The sequence below is a fragment of the Brienomyrus brachyistius genome, chromosome 13, assembly GCF_023856365.1.
Source record: "Brienomyrus brachyistius isolate T26 chromosome 13, BBRACH_0.4, whole genome shotgun sequence".
Classification (NCBI taxonomy): domain Eukaryota; kingdom Metazoa; phylum Chordata; class Actinopteri; order Osteoglossiformes; family Mormyridae; genus Brienomyrus; species Brienomyrus brachyistius.
In genome coordinates this window covers 6,108,259-6,130,587 of record NC_064545.1, presented here as the reverse complement: position 1 = coordinate 6,130,587, position 22,329 = coordinate 6,108,259, and the positions used below count along the sequence as shown (strand labels likewise).

The 22,329-nt window shown below is 41.5% G+C and overlaps 1 protein-coding gene and 1 long non-coding RNA gene across 27 annotated transcripts in view; one reads left to right on the top strand and one right to left on the bottom strand.

Annotated features, from left to right (window-relative positions):
- The window catches only part of LOC125705782 (uncharacterized), a 44,642-nt gene extending 22,716 nt beyond the window's left edge, over window positions 1–21,926 (top strand). For 10 of the 26 annotated variants that reach the window (XM_048972013.1, XM_048972009.1, XM_048972016.1 and 7 more), the window contains 8 exons: window positions 2,833–2,951; window positions 3,041–3,107; window positions 3,706–3,862; window positions 5,386–5,531; window positions 5,762–5,872; window positions 7,594–7,757; window positions 11,425–11,484; window positions 11,604–12,649. In XM_048972013.1, the coding sequence (XP_048827970.1) occupies window positions 2,833–2,951; window positions 3,041–3,107; window positions 3,706–3,862; window positions 5,386–5,531; window positions 5,762–5,872; window positions 7,594–7,757; window positions 11,425–11,484; window positions 11,604–11,685 (906 nt within the window). In that variant the 3' untranslated portion in view covers window positions 11,686–12,649. The other 16 variants (XM_048972011.1, XM_048972008.1, XM_048972007.1 and 13 more) reach the window with 14 other exon arrangements.
- LOC125705792 (uncharacterized) lies at window positions 87–18,129 on the bottom strand. Its single transcript, XR_007381686.1, has 5 exons — window positions 14,653–18,129; window positions 14,320–14,467; window positions 14,143–14,235; window positions 476–1,365; window positions 87–256 (listed from the first exon to the last, which is right to left on the bottom strand). It is a non-coding gene; the product is annotated as an uncharacterized LOC125705792 (long non-coding RNA).
- Window positions 21,927–22,329: the final 403 nt, after the last annotated feature.

Genomic DNA, 22,329 nt, shown 5'->3' with positions numbered 1-22,329 from the left:
AAACAATTCATTATGACAACTTGCTGGAATAACATTTAAATAGATATAATTTTGTCTTAAGTATTTCTTTATTTATTAATGTTCCATTAGCATACATTAGCAATTTTCTTTAAGTTTCTAATTTAACAACTGTCTTTAATAAAAATACAACATAAATATTAAGACATCACATTTTAAAGGTCTTTTTGTGAAAATTTCATTCTGAGTCATCAGTATCAATGGCCAGATAATTCTTCCTTACTTCAGAACCTGTGCCCTGTAACAAAAACATTTATGAAATGTTTGATCCCAGTCCATTGATTACTTTATTACTGCTAATTAAAACTAAATAATTATGTGGCAACTATCTTTACAAGTTTGTACAATTATACAATTTGTATGCAAACAGAAAATTCACTGAAAAAGTAATAGTAATACTGTAGGTTGACATGCAATGGTAATGGCATTGAGTATTAAATGTCAGTTAAACATTTACCTTGTGTTTATCTCCACCTTTTCTGTGTGGTGTGTGCCATAACAAGTCTAGCTGCAGACGCCTGTAGAGTGGAGCTCCACTGGAAATACGTCACCTCCACAGGAAATACATGATCTTTAAGGACATACAGTGGAGCTCCGGTTAGGGGTAGGGTTAAGATTAAGGTTAGGGTCTATTCGCTATAACACGGAGTTGAGATCACCCTTCTTGAACAAGTCAGCAATAGCATCTTCAATTACAGAGGCCGTGACCTTCGCATTGTGCCTCTGGTGGGCTCCTGAAGTAGGAAACTTCTAAATATATGAAACACTAAATTGCCTCTCATTATAATAAGGCTTTTACATGTTTAAATAAAGTATACAAGTTTTACATATTTTATTTTTAACACTCAAGGTCGCTTCACAAAGAACAAAACAAAATTAATGACAATAAAAGTACTGAAAGCAGTAAAATCAAATGACAAAACAAATTAGAATATGACAATTTATAGTAATTTACGTTTCCTTCCATTGTAAGTACCTTCATTATTGTTAACTATGAACTGGACCCACGTCATCTCGTCTCACTGTATACATGTTTATAGCTGAGATAATACCGTTTACTTTGACTTCGATGTGCCAGCAGCAAAACTTTCCGATCGAGGTGGAATATGTACCACATGGGACTGCTGTTGGTAAAATTTGCCGATCAGGGGGAGGAGGCTATTTTAAAGAACATTTTAACCAAATGTTATATAAATGGATTATGGTGGACAGCAATATACAGCAATATTTTCCTATACACATAAATAATATAAACAATTAACACATACTTTGATACTGTGTGATAAACTGACAATTTTAGTGAACATACCTGAGTGTCGGCACAGGCGATAAACTCCTCAGCTCTTCCTAGAAATTACATAGCGATACCGTTAGCTCGTTCTGACAGGAATTTAAAATGTTTATTTAATCGGTTTAATACCAATGACATAAAAAAATAATGTGGGATTACGCCTAAATGTGTTTCAACCCATCGTATTTTATCACTTTATACCCATTAATAAGATACTTAGAGGATTTTATTAATGTTTTATGCACAAAGAAAAGTGTTGCGTCTCACCCGTGACAGTGCTTTGAACTGCGCGTGAGGGTGAACGAGGGAGCGGGAGCCGCACAAAGCGTCTCCATGGCAACAAGTACAGAAACACCGCTGGCCTAAGTTTGAATCTGACGGCAAGTTTTTGTTACTCTATTTTTCATAGTAATACGGACTTCCTTGGGTCATCCTTAGGACGTCCTCAAAGGACGAGTTCTGGACATCCTGATGGACCATTAATAAAAAGAAGTACTTCAGACACAATTATTTATTTAAAATGCTATTCCTGGAAGCTGTCAGGACAACATGCTTTTGAAGGATTTCTTTATTGTTCATAGTAACACGGTCGTCTTAAGGACGTCCTTAGGACGTCCCCAAAAAAGGGACGTGTTGCGGACGACCTGAGGACGTCCTCTGGATGTCCCTTGTTTGCTGGGTAGCGACTTTGTCGCTAGATTTAGCGACTTTTCAGACCCCCTTGACGACTTTTTTTCAAAAAAGCGCCTAGCGACAAATCTAGCGACTTTTGGACAAACCTTAGCAACTTTCCAAATGTTGCCTGTACTGTCCTGTAAGCGCGAGGTCTTGCTTTCCCGGTACAGTTACTCATCTCCCAGTGTCTGCTCTGATGAGCGCTAGCTCCGGCTGAAAGGAGCAGCATATTCCCGTGACGCACGGCAGCTGACATAGATGTGAATGAGCTGCGCATGTGCAAAGGGTGTTGCCACGGACCAATCACTTACCTGCTTCTCTTTTGCTTGAGATAAAACTATTTAATTTGACCGTTTCTTCTTATTTTTTCTTATTTATTAATTTTTTCTTATTTCTTTGCAGAAGATGTAACTGCTGGTTAAAGTTGTGTTGTCTGACAGAAAATATGTAACGTAATTGATAACAGTTTTATATTGGACACGTGAGGAAGGATTAGGGAAAACACGGAGAATGCAAATACGACGTAATTACGTCATCAATATGCAAATATACGCATGACGTCATCTAGCGACATTTGGCGACTTTTCGAGCAGATTTTAGATACTTTCCATTGAAAATAGTTGGCAACACTGGGCCCTGCAGTAAAATCACTCTCCTAAGTACGGTGCTGATCACGGGCACAGTATCCTAACCCGCTGAGTCATAGCCCACCCCAAAGAGCTAGTGAGCTGCAGGTTTGAAACTGGGTCCTTCGACATCACTACTTATTACTAATTATTGACTATTCAGTTCGCTGTTTTGGCTCCTCACAGTTGTGATTTATGCTCACATGATTGATCTCTGTCCAGATCGATGATATCATGAAAATATCGAAAAAATTCTTTCTCCTCCCGGAAGAAGTTAAAATCCGTTTCAGCAGAACCAGCGACACTTATAACCATGGTTGGGTCGGACTCGAGACTGAGCGGTGTGTATTCGTGTTTTTGTCTTCGGGTTGTTTAATGTTCACATCAAAATGTGTATTTTAAATTGTCCCCATTTTTTTTCAATTGACAGGTTAAATCCTAGTAGACCGGGAGACTTAAAGGAGGCTTTCAACATCACCTGTCTGCACCCTGATGCTGTAAATGCACCAGTTTTGAACAAACCTTTTTTTCTTCAATGAGTGCAAATATCTATCCAGCTGCTCGAACTTCTCATTAAGTACATGGTGACAGTGAATCTGCTAGTCTGCGTGCAAGGCGGAGGACACACACAATCAAACACTATGGGCAATTTAGAAACACCAGTTCTCCTAATTTATATTTTTTGGCTATGGGAAGAAACCCAAGCCAAAGTTAGGAGAACATACAGGCCCCTTACAGACAGATCTGGAGGCGTGTGGCCATAGAGCTACCTGCTGTGCTCTCAGGAGCTGGTGTCTTGGAGCACCGTTAGAAAGCAGCTCATCCCACCATGGTGTGCTAAGATGTGCTGTTGGGGATCCATCCTACCTGCTGCCATCAGGCACTGCAGTGCCTCCTGCCAACGTGCCCCCGCCCACCTCGAGTCATAACATGTCAGGAAAGAGTCACATCTCTGACATAATAACAGTTAACTTGCATAGGATAAGTAGACCTGTGATTATTAACATTAGACATTAGTCTTAACCACTGCTGTGCCCTGACAGTTTAACGTTGCTTTATGTTTGTGTATTAAAGTGTAATTCTGTCAATTTCCAGGCCTGGCCTACAGAGGAGGTGGTACCAGGTTTCCGTAAGACCTTTGAGTCATTCTTCATGCGGTGTAAAGATCTGTCCCTCCACGTGCTCAGAGTCATGGCCTTGAGTCTGGACATTGACGTGGACATCTTTGTCAACTCGCACAAGAACATAGGGAGTGAGTACAGGTTGCGATTGCTTAATAAACAATCATTTACTAGAAAAAGATACGGGGATACTGTCTTGTGCACAGTAGGATGTACATTCTTGATGTACTCATTTGATCCACCCACATCATTAATATAAATAAATGTATTTTACTGTATTCCAGTATAATTATGTATTTTAAACGTGTCCATAGACACAAGCATGGCGTTTTGTCTGCTTATGTTGAGCAACATACTATTAAAACGATCGTATTTGTTCAAAAGAATGAAAAAGGTGTAACTTTTTATATTTATTTACATTGTGCATTGCTTTGTACAATAGAGAGAAGCAGGGTTAGACAGTGTCTAGAGCATTTGGGGTTAAGCACCGTGCTTAAGGCCTAACAGTGAAATTGCTTTGCTGGCCACAGGTTAATTTGAACCTTCCAGTCATGCATACAGGGTCTTAATCTGCAGTCACACGCTGCCTCCATGCTAATCTGGAATTTAACAGTAATATACAAATGTAATGTAAATGGTTATGTAATTTACTTCCTGCTGCAGATGGATTATTGAACTTTATTGTCTTTATTTTGTTTGTTTAATTGCTTTTGTTTAAAATACATACTATTTATGGATTTATTAGCATGAACTTCAGACAGGCATTAATTGTCAACAGTGGTGGTAATACACAGTTATGGAGAAAATTATTAGCTCCCTTTCTGAAATTGAACAAAAGTTAGCTCTTCCAAGGAAATGATTAATATGAAAAGTATAATAGTAATAAGATAATTATTTCCCAAAGAATAAAGACGCAATCTCCAAGAATTTTGATGTGTCATGGTGTGAGGACTGGAGTTTTCCTTGGGCAATGACAACCACTAGTACAGAAGCGGCCAGTTAAGCGGCAGTTATATTCAGGGGTCCTTTTTGACATCTCTTTGGGTTTTTCTATCCAAAATCTGTGACATATTGCACTTGCGACCACCTCCGGGTTTGTTTCTTACAGAATGTGTCCCTTATACTTTGTGATTCAACGTACAGCTGTTCCAGTGAAATGCTTGGAAATGGCAGGATAGCTGGCCCCTTAAGATGGGCATCCATTACTTTCTTTCTGAGGTCCAGACTTGTTTCCTTGGTTTTTGGCCTGATGAAATTGCTTTTTGCAAAGAATGTTCCTTTTTTTGTGGACGGCTAATAATTTTGATCTTTAACTGATCATCTGTGGCCAGTGCAGATTATGTATTGTGCAAACTTTGAACTAGTGATGGACAAAATGATGCTTTGTGAACCATTTACTGTATTATTTGACCCCACTAGATGGTGCTCTCTGTCCAAAAAAGGGACACAAAGCATCCCCCAACGCAAGCCAAGAGCACCATCTACTCGGGTAAAAAATACAGTAAATGGTTCATGAAATGTCAGTTTGTCCATCACTACTTTGAATTCATGTTGCAAATAGACCGATTTCCAATTTATCAAGATTCAGCTTGAGAATCTTTTTTAATATGTCCATATCTTTATGGATGTGACTGGTTGATATGCTGTCCTGTAGGCAGTACGAATGGGAGTACCCTGCGGGTCCTGTACTACCCCCAGGTGAGAGGTGAGATGGTGAAAGAGAGGCAGCTGCGGTGTGGGGAGCACTCTGACTACGGCAGCATCACCCTGGTCTTTCAGGACAGCAAAGGAGGCCTGCAGGTACAGTCCCCCCCCCCATAGCTGCGCTTTGTTATCCCCAGTGTACCTCAGTCCAAACAAAATGTAAAATGTATGATTTCTAATTGCTCTGTCATCCCTTGATACATGAAACACATGATTCAGGGAGTCTACTGTAATGGTGCTGGACTATACAGGAGGAGCAATGGCTCAGTCCAGGTGGGGGCGCTGTTCTCTTTATGCCATGGAGCTGACATTCTCTCGTGTATTAGGTGAAGAGCAGGTCTGGGGAGTATACAGATGCACCTGCCATTCCTGGCACAGTTCTGATCAACATCGCAGACTTGATGCAGAGATGGACAAGCGACGTTTTCATATCAGCGGTGAGACTGACACACACACCCTGACACCCAGGGCTGGACTGGTAATCTGGCATACCGGGCAAATGCCCGGTGGGCCGACGCACTTGGGGGCTGGTCGATTTAATATGAATTTTTTTTTTTTTTTTTATTGGCCAACGACCGGCCCATAAAGCAGGGACATCGGCCCATTGGTTCATTTTCTATACTGACACTGGGCTGGCCTAATCATCTCTTAACAGGCTCCACCCCTCCCCCTCTGTTTCTTGTGTCAGATGCAGTCAGTGGCTCAGAGCCAGAAATCAGTGGATTTAGGATGGAGAAGCAAAAGCGCAAGGGGGGGGGGGGGGGGGGGCAGAGAAGTTGCGGGCCAAAAAAAATAAAAAATCTAGAGGTTGATGCCTCAACATGTGCAAAAATAATTGACATGTTTAGTGCTGTAGCTTCGGTTTCCAAGCCAACAGTAACGTTACCTGACGACACTAAACAGGTGAACATAGCACATGGAGGAGAGGTGACTAGTCATGGCGGCACCCAGGCAGAGGAGCAGGTGTCTGACAGTGAAGTCAAGGAGGGACAGAGACAGAGTGAGCAGGAGGAGTGTAGTTGAAACGGTAAGCATGGTAGCTACATGATTTAACAGGGAGGGAGTCTTAAACAGGGCGGATGCAGCAGGATAGCGTGTGTGGGCCTGGCTGGGCCACGAGGAAGATGATGATTTACCTAAATTAATGAATATTATAATTAATGGTGGGCCGTTATCGGCGTTAACGTGCTGTGTTAATGCGAGACTCTTATTGCGCGATAAAAAAAATATTGCCGTTAATCTATTCACAAAGTTGGGAGCTGGGTCTTAACTATGCAAGCTATGATGAAAGAATGAAAAAGTATATCAAAGACATCGCATTCGGAAATTATCACAGAGGTTGTGAGAGAAAAACACAGACATAGCAGATTCGGAGGGGATTAAAATCACCAAGTACGTCTGTGAAATAAAACATTCTCTAACGACCCCCTGAAACACTAGTTACTTTTAATAATTATTTAGGTAGCACAGATATTCTGAATGTCTTTGGCAGAATTCAAATGATTAATTTCTAAATTAATCTAGATTAAAAAAAATCCATGCCCACCCCTAATTATAATAAAACAAACTAATCGTTGTCACTATTATAAAGTCTGTCATATTATCAGTCTGTTACTGCATTAGCGACTCAGTCAGCTAATGTCAAATTACACAGCATAAGCTATTTTGCATTGTTTTTGTAGCTAGGTTAGCAGAGTTAACTTATTCAATTGCAACTTCTGCTGACTATTCTAATGGTAACCCTTTAAAACACATAACGGCCGTCGACAGCCCTTCTCTAGAAAAACTTATATGATGCTATTTGATTATTTTAATTATTCAATCATTTTTCTCTGTCCTTATGTATAGTCAATTTTTGGGAATGGAACAGTAGATATGCATATCTACAGGGACCGCAACGATGGTGTACTTGTTGGTTGTGTCCGACCGATTGTGGTGGACCGGTCTAAGTGAAAATGCCAGGGCCCTTTTTTTGTCCCAGTCCAGCCCTGCTGACACCTGTCATTTTACCACATTTGTAAATACTCCCTTTGATGAATCCCATTGTGATATTTCAGAAACATTTGAGAAATACACACATTTTCCTTTCTTCTCATATGAAAAATATTATATTTGGAACTTGAAGACTCAGGGATGCATGTTGTTTGCTTTTTTGCAGAAGCACAGGGTTATGCTGCCCCCTCCTGGTGATACAAGTACAAGACAGTCTCTGGTTTTCTTTGCGCAGCCCAGTGATGACATCATCATAACTTGCTGTGATGGATCAAATAAATATCCTCCAATAAAGACAGGGGACTACCTTTTGGAGCGCTTTAACGAAACGTATGGATTTTATTTTTTTCCTATTAGTACTTAGATTTTTTTTGTTTTCCTGTAAGAAAAAATGCACACACATGAGAGATGTTACCTGGTACCTTGGGCAGAGCTTAATTTGGCTCCGCTTCTGATGTCATAAGCAGGGGGGGCGTATCCCTTATTCCGATTGGTCGAGGGGTTATGTGCATATATGGTATTCTACATGCTTATGCCACGTGTTGCCGATGGGAGGCCATATGGCTTAGGAGATGAGCGTTGCCGTTAAACTTTAATAGAATAAAAACACATTACATGTATTTATGTGTTACTTTTGATTACATTAAGGAATAATGAAACATATAGCGGGATGAATGCAAGCTAGCGCATAAACGTTAGGCGGGGGTCCGTCCGGCCGTAGCCACGGGTTGTTAGGAGTAGGCACAAGCGCCACGGCGCATTTTAAAAGAAGAAAGCACCAAAATGTTTTAATGAAAATCTTTAGCGTTATTTTTTTTAAAAAGAAAGAAAAGCAGGTGGAATTTAAACAACGTGACACACTGAGCGACCGTGCCTGCGGTTGAGGAGGTCCCCGGTTCAAGCCTCGGCAGAGTAGTGTCTTTTATTGCCGTCACGTCACCTGGCAGATCATTATCTAGATGCCTTAAGGATGGTCAGTCATAGGATGGAGGGTGGCGTGACACACTGAACGACTGTGCCTGCAATCGAGGAGGTCTGTGGTTTGAGCCTCGGCAGAGTAGCGTCTTTTATTGCCGTCGTGTCACCCGGCAGATCATTATCTTGAAGCCTTAAGGGTGATCAGTCAGAGGATGGAGGGTGGCACGTCTCATTGAGCGACCGTGCCTGCAATCCATGAGGTCCCTGGTTCGAGGCTCAGTAGCGTAGCGGCATTTATTGCCATCGCGTCACCCTGCAGATCATTATCTTGAAGACTTAAGGGCGGTTGGTCCGAGGATGGAGGGTGGTGTAACACACTGAACGACTGTGCCTGCGGTCGAGGAGGTCCCCGGTTCAAAGCTCGGGCAGAGTAGTATCTGTTTTTGCATCACGTCACCCGTCAGATCATCATCATGAACCCTTAAAGGTGCTGGGTTGGAGGATGGATGGTGGTGTGATGCACTGCGTGATGTGTCTGGGGTGGAGAAGGTCCCTGGTTCAAGCCTCAGCAGAGTAGCATCTGTTGTTCCGCCTTAGCAGAATAGTCACAGCGCAGACCCTAGAGCAACAGCCTTAACTCAAGCGCATAGAGATAGGTGGTACATGTGTGTGAATCTATTTGTCAAGTTAGGGGAAAAAAAAAAAACATATACGAAAAACAGCATTGAAGCAGGAGTGGTGAGTGGCGCTGCAGGCTAAGCCTCTGTATCTGTGATCAGAAGGTTGCTGGTTCGAATCCAGCCTCAGCAGAATAGCTGCAGAGACTGAGGAGGGGCCATGGAGATGGAGGATGGGAGATGGAGGAGGGGCCACAGAGAGACAAGTGGGACATGAGTGTGAATCACAAAAAAAAAAACTTTTCTTTTTTTTCAGCGGAATAGTTACAGGGCAGGCCCTTGAGCACACTGACTGATCCTGCTCTCTCTCTCTCTCCTCTCCTCTCTCTCTCACATACACTCACTCCACACTGCAGGGTCAGCCAGCGCATCCAAGGACCCATCCTGTAACCATCCTGCTGAGGGCGGGTTTGAACCACCAACCTCAACTTTCTGATCACAAGCACAGCGACTTAGCCTACTGTGCCACTCACCAGTCCCATTCAGAGCTCATCTTTTCGTAATTTTGACTCTCAAACACGTACGGGTCAGAGCAGATCCGGTTTACCTGCCTTTACACACACATGAACTTTAATGACATCCCATTCTTAATACATAGGGTTTAATATGGAGTTAGCCCACCCTTTGCAGATATAACAGCTTCAAATCTTCTGGGAAGGCTGTTCACAAGGTGTGTTTATGGGAATTTTTGACCATCCTTCCAGGAGAGCATTTGTGAGGTCAAGCACTGATGTTGGACGAGAAGGCCTGGCTCGGGGTCTCCGCACTGATTCATCCCAAAGGTGTTCTGTGCAGGCCAGTCAAGTTCCTCCACACCAGACTCGCTCATCCATGTCCTTATGGACCTTGCTTTGTGCACTGGTGCGCAGTCAATGTTGGATTAGGAAGGGGCCATCCCCAAACTGCTCTCACAATGTTGGGAGCATGAAATTGTCCAGAATGGCTTTGAATGCTGCAGCATAAAGAGTTCCTATCACTGGAACTAAGGGGCCAAGCCCAACCTCTGAGAAACAACCACGTAGCAGCGTGTTTTCCATCACTGTATCCAACGCTTTGCGTTGCACTTGGTGATGTAAGGCTTGGATGCAGCTGCTTGGCCATGGACGTCCATTCGATGAAGTTCTCTACGCACTGTTCTTGAGCTAATCTGAAGCCCACATGAAGTTTGGAGGTCTGCAGCTACTGACTCTGCAGACAGTTGACGACTTCTGCACACTGTGTGCCTCAGCATATGTTGTCCCCGCTCTGTGATTTTACATGGCCTACCACTGAGTTGCTGTCATTATTCCACTTTGTTATAATGCCACTAACAGTTCACCATGAAATACTTAGTAGCAAAATTTCACAAATGGACTTATTGCACTGGTGGTATCACGGTACCATGCTTGAATTCACTGAGCTCCTGTTTGACATTCGACCATCCGATACCATGCCCCCCCCCCCTTACTGGCTAGGCACCTCATCCTTTTAAAATGGATACACGCCAGCCGCTCCAACACATGATGGGTGTATACAAGAAGTTTTACGATCTATACTTCTATTCTTCATCTACATCTAACAACGAAATAAAACACTGGTAAATACCGCTAAAGGTTTTCTTCTTTTAACATGTTGGTTAAATATAATGAGTTTAAATGCTTTCTTTTTAAAACGACGTGCTGTATGTAAATTTGGTTTCGCTTGTGCTTGTTTAAACTCAGCATTTGCTCTTCCGACAGTGTTTCGTTCGGCATGTTTGTATTTGATTAAATTCCGCCTGCTTTTCTTTCTTTTTTAAAAAAATAACGCTAAAGTTTTTCTTTAAAACATTTTGGTGCTTTCTTCTTTTAAAATACGTCGTGGCGCTTGTGCCTACTCCTAACAACCCGTGGCTACGGCCGGAATAAATAAATAAATGTAATGTGTTTTTATTCTATTAAAGTTTAACGGCAACCCTTATTTCCCAGGCCATATGGCCCCCTATCGGCAACACTTGGCATAAGCATGTATGATACCATATATGGACATAATGCCTCGAACAATCAGAATAAGGGATACAACCCCCGCTTATGACATCAGAAGTGGAGCCAAATTAAGCTCTGCCCAAGGTACCAGGTAACATCTCTCACATGCATAGCGTATTCACATAGCAAATTCTGGAACTGTACAGCCCTAGCCTGTAATTTCTGTGTTACCTTGTAAAATGATCAAGTTAACTTAAGCTTATAGCAATCTATTTATTTCCTAATACATAAATTGTACTGCTCTATAGTGTGCAAATGTATTGTCACCTTTTATCACATAATAGATTTTTGCTAGTTAAATCTTAAAGCTTCGGAGAAGCAAGTTTTAGTAACAACTGTACTTCTAGAAGGTCCTCCAACACGATTTGACAGTTGTTGCTCTCCTCACTGTTACTGCAGGTACCGGACGCAGGGACATGATGAAGAGCATAACCAGGTGTCGGAGAAAGCAGGAACCAGGTGCGAGGGGCTGCAGCAGTGTTTTGAAGGCATTCAAATATTTAACAGAATGACTTGGAAAGCAAGTCTTTTTCATTTTGGTAAAATCGTCATTATTTATGACTCCCTTTTTTCTACAGTAAGAAGAGAAAACTGGACAGTGAAAATAAACCTAAGCAGAAGTTACACAAGAAACTGCAGAAGGGCAAATTCTCTAAGTAACCCTGTATGATGAATACAAACATAGATTCACGTTTTCCCTCGCCCGGATGCGGGTCACCGGCCCCCCCCGGAGCCAGGTCTGGGGGTGGGACCCGATGGCGAATGCCTGGTGGCCAGGCCTGCACCTATGGGGCCTGGTCAAGTACAGCCCGAAGGAAGCACATACGTCCCCCCTCCAATGAGCTCACCACCTGTAAAAGGTTCAGGTGCAGTGTGAGTTGGACAGTGGCTGAAGGTTGAGGACCTTGGCAGCCCGATCCTTGGCTGCAGAAGCTCTAGGGACATGGAATGTCACCTCTCTGATAGGGAAGGAGCCTCAGCTGGTGCGCGAGGTTGTAAGGTTCCAACTAGATATAGTCGGGCTGACCGCGACACACGGCTTGGGCTCTGGAACCAGTCTCCTTGAGGGGGGTTGGACCCTCTTTCACTCTGGAGTTGCTCATGGGGAGAGGCGCTGAACAGGGGTGGGAATACTTATTGCCCCCTGGCTGGGTGCCTGTACATTGGGATTTACCGTGGTGGACGAGAGGGTAGCCTCCCTTTGCCTTTGGGTAGGGGGACGGGTCCTGACTGTTGTTTGGCGCTTATGCGCCAAACAGCCGTTCAGAACACCCACCCTTTTTGGAGTCCTTGGAAGGGGTGCTGGGGTGCTCCTCCCAGGGACTCCCTTGTTCTACTGGGGGACTTCAATGCTCACGTGGGCAATGACAGTGAGACCTGGAGGTAGGGCTGCACGATTTGGGGAAAATATCTAATCGCGATTTTTCTGGCAGACATTGCGATTACGATTTCATTTGTGATTTAATTTTTTTATGTCAAGCTTCAGTTCAATATTCAGCGTGTAGTAATTTTAAAACATATAATGCAGTATGAGATACCATCAATATTAACTGGTCTATATTCTAATGCAAGGATGAGAATTTACAGATGTGGTGTGTCAAGTTAAATAAAGTAACAATGAAAACATGTCATGTCACAAATCACTAATTATAGACATGTTGGGAGTTGGTACTCTGAGACCTAAGTGGTGAATGAGCTGAGAAAATTCCTCGTCCTCCATGACGGAAAATGGGTTATCATCCAGTGCCCAGTCTCCATTATTTTAGTAGTTGTCTTAACTCTGGTACTGCTAACTTTCAGTATTGAAGTTCAATTCAATTCAATTCAATTTTATTTATATAGCGCTTTTAACAACAGTCATTAATGAAGTAAATTAAATTAAAGTTTAAATATTGCCCGGCAATGTCGGCCAAGACTGACACATCGGACTGGTACTGATATGTAAAGATAACAATATCTCTAAAGATAACGTAATTTTTGACTTGACTAGCTAAGTAAACTAGTGTTGCTACCTCAGAGTCTTGATTATTGGTATAGTAGCAGGTAAAAAGAATTACTTTTTTGCATAGAAGTAGAGGAGCATTTCCCAAAACCATCATAATGTAAAGATTATTGCAACCATTAAAGTGAGCATTTTGCACTACAAAATAAGAGAGTTTCCCAAAAAGAATTGTAGTGCAAAGATCATCAGGTAGCACTTCCTTTATGAATATTAATGAACCTTCCTATAATTTGGAAATTCGACTGCTGGTTCTGCTACTTCGTGCCTCTATCTGAAGTACATGAATGCAGGAGTACACAGCTGGGCATGGAAATGTTAGAGGTCCCTCTTTCCCGACCCAATCGGCAACTCCTGCTCGATTTGCAGCATGCATGCACACCACCTTAGCAGCTGTTATCAGGTAGAGATCACAGTATTGTTCAGTGTCTTAAAGTTAACAGTAAAATATCTCATGTTCAGTTCAGGTAGATAATTGTTTTATACCAGTCTAAATCAACAATTCACGCATTTTGGCATTATTGCAGAGGAAGAAAAGAGATCAGGGGGCTGTTTTACAAAGCAGGATTTCTTAGCCAGACAACAAATTTAAAATGACTATTTTCATCGACTTTTACATTTAGTCCAGACTGCTTTTAATCAGACAAGTTATCCAGATAAGCAAGAAACAATGCTTTGTGAAACAGGTCTAAGGATTAATGGAATACTTCAATAACCCAGGAACCAGCAACTATCATGGTGTAAGAGGCACCAGAACTAGAGGTAGTATTATTACACATTATGTTTGGATAGAGTTATGAAAGACTTACTTTGTAGGCACTTTTTTTACAGCATAAATTTGTTAATTTTCTTTTAATACTTTTCTGTTACTATTAATAACTGCATTGTGTCTGTTTAAAGCACAAAAGATAGATTTAATGAGAGCATAATATCAGAAAGAGTGCATGAAATTAGTAGGTATAAATTATGATACATTGATATTATGCTCTCAACATGTATTCATGTGGTTGCCATTAAGCACTTTAACAGTTATACATTTTTTAGAATTCTTCTTATGATTATGTAGTTATCAATGATCAGTAACAGCCATCAGCTGGGAAAAGGATCAAGCAAAATACCTTGCAAGTTTTGAAGACTCATGTTGAATCAACCTTTAAATACAGTGGAAGGCCAGCCAGGAATGCTGTACGATCCGCACTGATGCTCTTGTCCTGATGGAAAAACAAAAATACACATAGGGGGTGTTAGGCTTGTTCAATCATGTTCAATCATTCATGTCATGCATAAAATATTACCTGTTCCTCATAAGCCATTAAAAGTTCTTCCATCTTCTCACCAAAATTTCAAGTTCTCTTTTTTGTAAGGCTTAAGCAGCTGTGGTATATGTGGTATAAGTGCAGCAAAGAAGCAAAGAGGAAGATTCTGATTGGTGATCCTGTGGTTCTGCATGGAGAACATAAAATGCAGGTTATAAAGATGAACAAAATTATGCATGTTCACTATAAGCCAATGGAAACTGTGAAAGAGAAGACTACTGAATTATATGCTCTTTATTCAGATCAAGTAGTAATATAATGGTAACTTTGTAATGTGTATGTTTCTTGTGCACAATTTAAGATTTTACCCACCTGGGTAAGCCATCTTTGTTTTATTTTGGCAATGGACTGAATTCTCAATTTCTTCATGCCTGAGTGCAAAGGTGTGCTGCATGTGTTGTTGAATGAGAATCATGTCTCTTTCTGTCTTCTTGAACTGCTCCACCATCTCAAACCTTTGTGTCTCCTGTGTGTCCTTAGTCATTCCCAGGGGATAACTGGGAAGAAAGTTAACCTCCCCTCTTCTGGGTCTTTTGATGTTGAACCTAGATGCTGCAGCATCTGGATTGGCCCTGCTCCTCTTTCCTGAATTCACAGCAGCATCTTTTTGCCTGCCCTGCTCAGTTTTGTTCTGTAGTTGCCCATTTTGAATCGCAAGATGTTCTTCCACCCTTCATATTCTGTTTTGGAACCATTTTCTTTGAGATATGGGTATTTTTTTCCTCAAGAGTTTCTGCAGCGTTTCCAATCTCTGTGTGGCTAGAATATGCTGTAACCTTATATATTTCAGCAGCCATTGCATCCAGTTTGTTGTGTTTTTGATCCCTGGTTAACTTGACAGTTTTCCCCTCTTTGAAATATTCAGAATTGCCCACTCTTAGAGCATACTCCACCTCGTATGAGAATGTTGGAACAATGAAGACCTCTGGTGAATCAATGTTATCAGAGAGTAACACTGTTTCATCTGTAGAAGTTGAACTCAAATCTAAATCAGTTAATCTAACAAATTAAATGGTTGCCTTGGATGGTAGGTCCTCCTCAAGTCAGCAGGACAAGGACAGCTGCTTTATGAAGTATTAGTCTTTTACTCCAACACTGGGATGAAACGTTTAATTGTGAGAATTGTCCCCTTAGATGATCAAGCATGTCCTTCTCAGCAAATGGCTGCTTAAAAGTGCATACTGGGCGATTAAATAACAATAAAATTGGGACCTACAGTTCTTTTATTAGAATGTTCTCTGAACAAATGTATCTTTAGGGAATTGAAAGTGCTAAATGTACGCATGCAGTCGTTATATAAAGGCAAGGTAATGGTGAAATTGTAGAATACTGCCCATGGTGGAGCCTATAATGTCTCAGTAACCGTAATTGTGTGGCACTAGAGAAGCCACAAAGCTTACATTTCCAGAAGAGAATACCTTAGTTTCTCTTGTTAGTTAACGGTAACGTTAGTGACTAATAACGAATGCCAACTTCACCCGGCAACAAACTGGTTAACAAGTTTAACCGTCACTGTCAAAGCGCCAATATAATTTTTCTGAGGCGTAGAAAAGTCATTCGACATGTCTGCAATTAAATATTTGAGCAGCGTGTGTGGGTACTTTCCAGTGTTCTCCCAATACGATTACTTGCCGTTTCACAGCACTGCGCGCCGCCTACACCTTGAACAGCCTGGACTCAGAACCTGCACGCAGGTGGCTAATGAAAGAACGGCCACAAAACGTCACATCCGGTTTCTGGCACACAGCAACTTTGAGTGGCTGAGTGCCTTTCTGCACTCCTAATAAACTAAAAAGTAAAAATAAAAATGTTACATTTCTTATATTTACTTTTCTTTCACCGTCCAATACAGAGTAATTGCTAGATATAAGGTTGTACTAGGGCACAGCCCCCCATATGATTAAAAGAGAACTTTTAACCAGCTTCAATCGCTTTGCGCATTATTATTGCCATTGCTACTGATTAGTGGTATAAGACTCGTATAAATTTGCTCGCGTAGCGTCACTGTACCTTCCTCCTCCAGTTTCCTCTTCGGTTTGGATGAATGCGCATTGTCTACGTTAAGATTCACTGCACAGACACGCAGAACGTGCGCCATATGTTTAGAACGTGCCCCAGTAAAATAAGTCTGGCCACGCCGATGATCCAGCATGGCTTAATTCACATCAGACCGAAATACATAACTGTCTGAATTTTTGCACAATTTTTCACAACATTGCAGTTTGCTTTCCCCCATGCAGATTCTGCCCACGTTACGCAACGTGCACGTCGACTGTATGTTGATTAATTATATGTGGGTTGACTAATCAGTTAAATGATTACAGACAAGAAATTTAACTAATGTAATTTTAAAGGAACATAATTATTTGGACTGATTAATTGTTTTTGTAGTGATCATGAAGTCAACTAACAGGAAATGAATTACTGCAACAAACTGGAATTATATATCACCACAACTTAAAATGCTTCAAAAATCTAAGTACACTCAAAACAACTGAGTTACTACTCCAACAATTACTTTTTGTCAAATTAAATGTAAATTTAAAGTCAAATTTGTGGAAATGAGTGAATCCAGTTTTTAGGCAAAATTATAAGTTATATGAACTTACTTCTATTAAGAAATACTGTTAGGTTTTACAGTGCATGTATAGTCTAATCTTGATAAGGACTTATCAAGTCCAGAAGTACTGGTCAAAGTTCATTTAAACGGTATCGCAAAGGTTTTGAAACACTTTTTCGAGTTCGCCATTAGGTTATTACTACGCAGACAAAGACGGTGGATTCTGTTTTTCGTAAATGTACGGGAAAAACCATAAAGGTAAGTAATTCGGCATTGGCTTCCTGTGTTGTACTAGTCCAGGCCGGTCTTGGTTTCGAGACCAGCATTTCTATTCGGTCTTGAATCAGTCTCGAACTACAGCATCAGTGGTTCAGACGCAAGACCGAGTTTTCTCGTTTCTCCTACTGTTCGATTCACATAAATAGAATACAATTAATAAAAAAAAATTAATGCATCTGTGATTCACATTCATTGTATTAGTTGTAGGCATATACTCATTTGTTAATTTGTTTTCTAAAAATACAGTCACAGAGTGTAGAGCTACCTCGAAACCCCCTTCAGAACACACAAGATGGCGTTATTCGATTTGGTTTCATTAATCATAAAAATGCTTTTCTCTCATTAAAGCTCATTCTCCTACGGAGCAGGGTCTAAACTGCTCAGTCTAATGGATGTTAGATCCGGAATGAGTGGGGTCATCATTTGGGTGTCACATGGTTAGTTCTCCTGAGATTTAGACCCGACTGCTGTTTTTATGCCGTACGTTTGAATTCTTTGATTTGTTTGCCTTATAAGTACATATTTACCTTTACTTGTATCAGGTAGGCCTATCGCTTATAGAAATAAACAAAAACAGCAGGCATAACCAGACATATCACAAATCATTTCTCTATGTGGTGGCACGATGGTGCCCTGCTTAGCACTGTTACCTTTGGGACCAGGCTTCAAGTCTCTGCCATGGTGTGGCATGTTCTTCCCGTGTCGTCATGGGTTCCGTCCCCACACTTTAGAAATGTGCTAAAGTGAATTAGAGTTATTGGATTAGTTGTTTTTCATTTCAAATAAATAGCCAGTATAACCAATAAAACTAGTATTGTAATACAAAAAAAAACAATTTAGTTTTCTCCAGCTTCCACCTGCGGATTTGTTTCACGACTTTGCTTTTTTTTAACATTTGAGGCCCAAAATGTTATTTTGATCCTATCCTATTAATGTTTATTTTTAAAGGCTCCGACATGGAGATCCCCGTGCTTGATTTCGAAGTGTATCGTCTCGGTGAAAATGTGACGGATGAGAAGCTGACGGAGCTGAGCCGGGACCTGTGCACGGCTTTCACTGATGTTGGGTTTGTGTACCTGAAGAACACTGGCATAGCCCAAGACGAGGCACGTGATCGCTAAGCATGACGTCACTTTACTCATGCCACTTACAACATCGCCAATAATAATTGCCTACAATCACTTGACAACCCTTCATTTGGCCTTATGAAGTCACGGTTTGTGCTCAAATTATTTATCACTGTCTAGGTCGATGCAGTTATGGAAATATCAAAAAAATTCTTCGTTCTGCCGGAAGAAGTTAAAATCCCTCTCAGCAGGACAAGCAACACTTCCAACAACGGTTGGATCGCCTCCGAGACTGAGAAGTATGTATTTGTATTTTTGCTTTCAGGTTATTTAGTATTTACCTCAAAGTATGTATTTTGAATTGTGTCCCCATTTTTTTCAATTGACAGGTTAAATCCTAGTAGACCGGGAGACTTAAAGGAGGCTTTCAACATCACCTGTCTCCACCCTGACGCTGTAAATGCACCAGTTTCGAACAAACCTTTTTTTTCTTCAATGAGTGCAAATATCTATCCAGGTGCTCGAACTTCTCATTAAATACATGGTGACAGTGAATCTGCTAGTCTGCGTGCAAGGCGGAGGACACACACAATCAAACACTACGGGCAGTTTATGATTAGGAGGATTGGTGTTTCTCTGTTTTTTGACTGGGAGGAAATCCATGAAATATCTAGGAGAACATACAGGCCCCTTACAGGCAGATCTGGAGGCGTGTGGCCATAGAGCTGCCTGCTGTGCTCTCTGGAGCTGGTGTCTTGGAGCACCGTTAGAAAGCAGCTCATCCCACCATGGTGTGCTAAGATGTGCTGTTGGGGATCCATCCTACCTGCTGCCATCAGACACTGCAGTGCCTCCTGCCAATGTGCCGCCGCCCACCTTGAGGCATAACATGTCAGGAAAGAGTCACATGTTTGACATAGTAACAGTCCAGTGTTATTGGGCTTTAACTGCTCAGACGCCATCTGTTACTTTGTATTTATTCCTTTTATTTTCTGATTTCAGGATATTCTGTTTGTTCACATTAGTTTGCATTATGGTTACTGACCTGCACTGTGTGTGTGTCTCTGCACAGGATAAATAGACCTATAATTATTAACATCTTAGACATTAGTCTTAACCACTGCTGTGCCCTGATAGTTAAATAATGCTTTATGTTTGTGTATTATAGTGTAATTCTGTCAATTTCCAGGGCTGGTCTGCAGAGGAGGTGGTACCAGGTTTCCGCCAGACTATTGAGTCATTCTTCATGCGGTGTAAAGATCTGTCCCTCCGCGTGCTCAGAGTCATGGCCTTGAGTTTGGACATTGACGTGGACATCTTTGTCAACTCACACAAGAGCATAGGGAGTGAGTACAGGCTGCAGTCGCTTAGCTTACTAGAGACATACATGGGAGAACTGTCTCATGCACAACAGAACAGATTAGTTTACATCATCTACACACTAATCTGGATTTTAACAAAGAGATCTCTGAATGTTATGTAAATGTTTATGCAATTTACTTAAATTATTTACCTTTCCTTATTTTTCTCAGACATTCTTTTTTTCATTTCCTGTTCTTGTTTCCTGTATTTATCTGCATGAACTTTAGTCAGAGGTAAATTGTCAACAGTAATGCTGATTATATTTTATACAGAATCTGAACTCGTGTTGCAACAAGACGGGTCTCTGGTTTATCAAGATTCAGTTTGAGGGTCTTTTTCTAATGTGTCAGAGGTTGGCCTGCTGGTTTTTATGTTAACCTTGTATAAATAGTGTTTTATTACAGATGTTATTGGCATTTATATGGTCGGTGTGTTGTCCTGTAGGCAATTTGAATAAGAGTACCCTGCGGATCCTGTACTACCCCCCGGTGAGACATGAGATGGTGAAAGAGAGGCAGCTGCGGTGTGGGGAGCACTCTGACTACGGCAGCATCACCCTGCTGTTCCAGGACAGCAAAGGAGTCCTGCAGGTAACCGTGCAGGACTGTGTAGGAGGAGCGATGGCCCGGTCTGGGGAGGGGAGGGGGTGCTGTTCTCTTTATGGCAGGGGACTGACATGTGGAGTGACTGGACCCTCCTGCCCTCATGTATTAGGTGAAGAGCAGGTCTGAGGAGTACGTAGATGCACCTGCCATTCCTGGTACAGTTCTGATCAACATCGCAGACTTGATGCAGAGATGGACAAGCGACGTTTTCATATCAGCGGTGAGACTGACACCCGCACACTGTCAAACACATAGATTAGGTATCCATATATTTGTGGGCTCTCTCCAATGATTGAATTATCCAATGATTTTTATAAAATTCAGCTTTCCCTTGTGGGGATTGAAAAAAGGCCCCCCACAAAGCCCAAATACGGATTTTATCACGTATATGATTATACACACCTATTGACAGTATTTGAACTTGCACACTCAAGAATGTATTGTTTACCTTTTTGTAGAAGCACAGGGTTTTGCTGCCCCCTCCTGGTGATATGAGTACCAGACAGTCCCTGGCTTTCTTTGGGCATCCAGATGACGACTTCACCATAACTTGTTGTGATGGATCCAACAAATATCCTCCAGTAAACTCACTGGCCTACCTTTTGGAACGCTTTAATGAATCATTTGGGGAAATGGAGACAACTTCTTGAAGTGCTGAGCTTGAAATTTCAAGTGTTCCTATTAGTATTTGATTTTTATTCTATATGAATCATTTAAGTCTGGAACATAGTACCCAATAAAACAAAAAAGAGAGCCTTAAATAATTTTTAAATGGATAAAGTAAAGCATTTTCACTTTACCTAAGTGTAATCAAATTAGAATAGAGAGAAAAGGGAGAATTAAGCAAAAAAATCTGCCGTCTGTACAAATGGTTTGGCACACTCCACCAGATGCCTTTGGGTTGAATAATGCAAAGGGGCAAAGGGCAGTTTGCTCAGACAATGCAACTTGGTGGGAAACTTACAGAGAGAAAGAGGTAGAGGAGTTACGTCCAGCATTGTATGCACAACTGAGCTGTGGCTGGGGACCTTCTCAGAGGAAGCGAAGGAAAACCTCACAGGATGGGACTATGCAGAAAGGCGGGACACTAAGTCTCACTGCTTCATCGTGGTGGAAATGGTGTCGGACATGAGATACCATTGTGGAGATACGACTCTTAGAATTGATCACATTTATATTATGTTTACATATGGGTGGCATGGGGGCGGCATGGTGGTGCAGTGGTTAGCACTGTTGCCTCGCGCCTCTGGGACTAAGGTTCGAGTTTGCCATGGCTCTGAGTGTGGAGTTTGTATATTCTCCCCATGTCATTGCGGGGTTTCCTCTGCATATTCCAGTTTACCCCCACCGGCCAAAACCATGCTAAGGCGAATTGGTATTTCTAAATTGTGCATGTGTGACTGACTGGTGTGAGGTGTGCCCTGTGATGGGATGGGATGCACTATGCCCATGGTGTGTGGAATAGGATCTTGTCCCCCTTCAACCCTGAATAGGATGAGCTGTTATAGTATATTACTAATTCTATAAAAATAATGTTATATTCTGTTCAAGACGACAGATCAATCCATAGGAACTTGCATCAACTTTGCCTAACCGAAAGAGCACACTCCAGGTTTTGAACAAACAATTTCCAAATGCAAGAAATACTAAACGTAAAACTTAATCCTCATCTGCTCTTAATTTTGATGCCTTGGAATAAATGTTTTTACTACAGATTCATTGTGTTAATACGTTTCATTGTTCTTGCTCTCAAAGCATTTTCTTTCACCTTGTCACAAATTACATTTATTCTCAGATCTCCTGTGTAGTTTGTCTCGTGATGTAACGCAGTCCTGTCATATGTTGAAACAGCTTACGGAGAAAAAGGAAGAGCTTGGTTTGATGCAACGGATCTCCACTCTAATGCGATCACTGCAGAATCGTTAGTCATAAGAATGAGATTGCACAGGGGTATGAATCAAGGTAGCGATTAAAAACGGTTAATCGTGCATCCCTAATAGAGTGAGGTACTTCAGATAAATGATGATGCCAGCAGAAAGCTGTGGGTCAGAAGAGAAGAAAAGATACAGTCCAAATTGGTTATATTACAACTCCTGTCTCTGCAAAGTACTCGGTG